We start from the raw sequence: 2,941 nt of genomic DNA, 5'->3' as shown, positions 1-2,941 counted from the left end.
CTATGGCTCCCACCTGTAACCATGTGCCCCATCCATGATCATGTCCCCCCACCAATGATCATGTCCCCCCACCGATGAGTCATGTCCCCCACCTCCATTTTGGCCTTGTCCCTAAAGCTGGGAACCTCCATGTGCGCCGTCACGGGCAGCCCCTCGCGCTTCTCCTCCGCCACCTGGCGCCCAAACTCGTCGTACACCCGGTCCACCAGGGAAAGCGCCACGCCAAACGGCCGCACGGGGTTGCTGATGTCAGCGGCATGGAGAACGGCCTTCATCTAGGGTGGGGGATGCGGGTGGGGGGCGGGGGGTGTGCAGGTGTGAAATCATTGGGGGCGAGCAAGGAGGAGGCGTGGAAGGAGTGCGGATGGTTGCGTAAAGAGAAGGCGTGTATGGGGCTGCGGGGCAGGACGACAGAGCCCCACGCGAGATGGCGGAAGGGTGCGACTGGAAGAGCCTTAAGTGAGCACGGCAGGCGGGCCATCTGAAGGGACGTGGGGGGATGGCGCCGGGTCCCACCAGCAGTGCGCGGTCCGCCTCGCTGTCGGCCGAGAACACGGGCGGATGCTGCTGCAGGTCCTGCGCAGGCGCCATGAGAGGGAACGCGTGGGAGAGAGGATTGTGAGAGGGCCGCGTCAGGTGGGCGCGCGTGGCACGCACGCGCGCGCACACACACACACACACACACACACACACACGTGCGCGCACACACACACACACATACACGCACACACGCACGCACACACACACACGCACGCACACACACACACACGCGCGCACACACACATACACGCACGCATGCACGCACACACACACACACACACACACACACACACACACACGTACACACACACACGCGCGCGCGCGCACGCACACATACACGCACGCACACACACACACACGCACGCACGCACGCACACTCACTCACCTGTGTGAGGCTGAAGTGGTGACTCATGTCGGTGGCCAGGATCGTGTCCACCAGCAGCCGCCGCGCCACCCGCCAGTCCTCCCGCGGCAGGCCCGCCAGCAGGTCGGCGCCGCGCGACCGCAGCACAGCGAACGTCAGCGCGCAGTGGTGGTTCTCCTGGACTGCGCGCGGCACAGGGCGGCGGGTGCGACAGGGGCGTTGGGTCACGGGACACGAGGGTGAGGATTGCATGCGCATGGCCTGCTTTCAGGGACGTGCCACCTGCCACGAAAAACAGTCCTGCCGGGCGCCCGCAATCCACCCGCGCAAGAGCCGGGCTCCGCCTTGCCCCTCTCTAGCCCAGAGAGCCCCTGGACCGGCGCATGGGGCGCCCCCCCCCCTGCCCCCAAACCTGATCGATCGTTGTAGCGCTGCGCCAGCTCTGTGTGTGCGTTGATGTGGTAGCTGTTGCTGCGGCCGTCATGGTCGAGGTCGTGGCATATGGCGGCCACCAGCAGCACCAGCTCCTCGAGGGGGGACAGCAGCTCGTGGGCACCACTCAGCTCCAGGATCTGGTTTTGTGATAATGTGTGTGTGTACGTGAGTGTGTGTGTGTGTGTGTGTGAGAGAGAGAGAGAGAGAGAGAGAGAGTGTGTGTGTGTGGGTGTGTGCGTACGTGCGTGCGTGGGGCCAGGGTTGTGCCGGGGTGGAGGGTGGGTGCAATTGGGCCAGTGAGGTCGATGGTGGCGAGGAGTGCCGATTCGGGCGGGTGGCGCAAGTTACAATAGGCGAAGACACTATGCAACAAGAAAGGGTGAGATGAAACACGCACGGGTGACGGCATGTTTTGCCAGATAAGGCAGGCTCATGAGGTTTGAGCTTGCTGGATGTGATTGCTTAGCAAGGGTGCTGGGATGGGTTGGTATGTGGAAAGGGTGCGGCGCGGGGGCTGAGGGAGGGGAAGTCGGGTGCAGTGACCATTGCCCCCACCCCCATATCGTGGGGGTGGGGGCGGTGTTGCCATGTATCGAGCGGGCTTGTGCAAGGGGAAGGTCACTGGGTGAGCACTCATGCAGGCGGGTGCGTTAGGCCGGGCAAGAACAAATGGCCACACGTGATGATCTTTCCGGTTCCCTGCATCACACCCTTTGCCCACTCCCAGCACGCCCCTTGCAACCCCCAAACCCTTGACCGACACGCACACACACACAAACACACACACACACACTTCCACTCCCCCCATTACACACTCTCTTTCACTTCATCTCCCACACACAAACACAAAAAAGTCGAAGGCCCCCACCCAACCCGCCTCACCAGCCAGGTGGTGTGCAGCACCTGCACCGCGTGGCTGAGGTTGTGGTAGGGCACCGCCGCCGGGTCGTGGTAGTGGCTGGCCACGGCGCTCAGGAAGCCGCTGAGTGTCGCCTCGCCCACCCCCATCTCTTCCAGCACGCCGCTCAGCATGAAAACGTCAAAGGCGACGCGCACGAGCTCGTCGCGCGACATGTGCATGCAGTCCAGGTCGAAGCACTGCAGCCGGCCGCCAGACATCGGCCGCGCGAGCGGCGGCGGCTCGCCCGGCGGCGGGCGGCCGAGGACTGGGAGGGAGAGCTGCCGCGGCAGCCGCCGCGGCGACAGCGGCGGCGGCGGCGAGGGCGTGCGCGCGTCGGCGGGCGCGAGCGCAAAGGCGCTGCCCTTGAACGACGCGCCGCCGGCGAGGAAAGCCGGCGGCCCGCCGCCGCCGCCGCTGGAGCTGCGGGCGCTCGCGCCGCCAAAGCTGTCGCCGCGTGCGCCCGCGGCCCTGGGCCACGCCGCCGCCGCGCGGCGGCCGTCCTCGGAGCCCGATGCGGTGCTGCCGGCGCCCCGGCCCTCGTCGCTGCAACGAGAGCCGCGCTCCACGTGAGAAACGGAGTGCGAGAGCGTGAGCGGGCCGCCTGAGCTGATGCGTGCGTTGGAGAGCATGCTCGAGCCGCGGGATACAGAGTCCCCGGGGGGCGGCGCGCGGTCCCTGGAGGGGGGGGTGGCGTGCGGGGC

At 66.4% G+C, this 2,941-nt stretch overlaps 1 protein-coding gene across 1 annotated transcript; it reads right to left on the bottom strand.

Moving 5' to 3' along the window:
* Nucleotides 1-38: 38 nt before the first annotated feature.
* On the bottom strand, nt 39-2,869 carry MNEG_15803 (high affinity cGMP-specific 3',5'-cyclicphosphodiesterase 9; the record flags this gene model as incomplete). The annotated part of the gene is made up of 5 exons (XM_014035726.1): nt 39-275; nt 517-576; nt 926-1,086; nt 1,317-1,476; nt 2,222-2,869. 5 exons carry the CDS (start codon nt 2,867-2,869, stop codon nt 39-41), a joined length of 1,266 nt encoding a protein of 421 aa, XP_013891180.1.
* Nucleotides 2,870-2,941: the final 72 nt, after the last annotated feature.

The sequence above is a fragment of the Monoraphidium neglectum genome, assembly GCF_000611645.1.
Source record: "Monoraphidium neglectum strain SAG 48.87 unplaced genomic scaffold scaffold05684, whole genome shotgun sequence".
In the NCBI taxonomy this organism is placed as follows: Eukaryota; Viridiplantae; Chlorophyta; class Chlorophyceae; order Sphaeropleales; family Selenastraceae; genus Monoraphidium; species Monoraphidium neglectum.
This window is presented reverse-complemented; position numbering and strand designations above follow the sequence as displayed.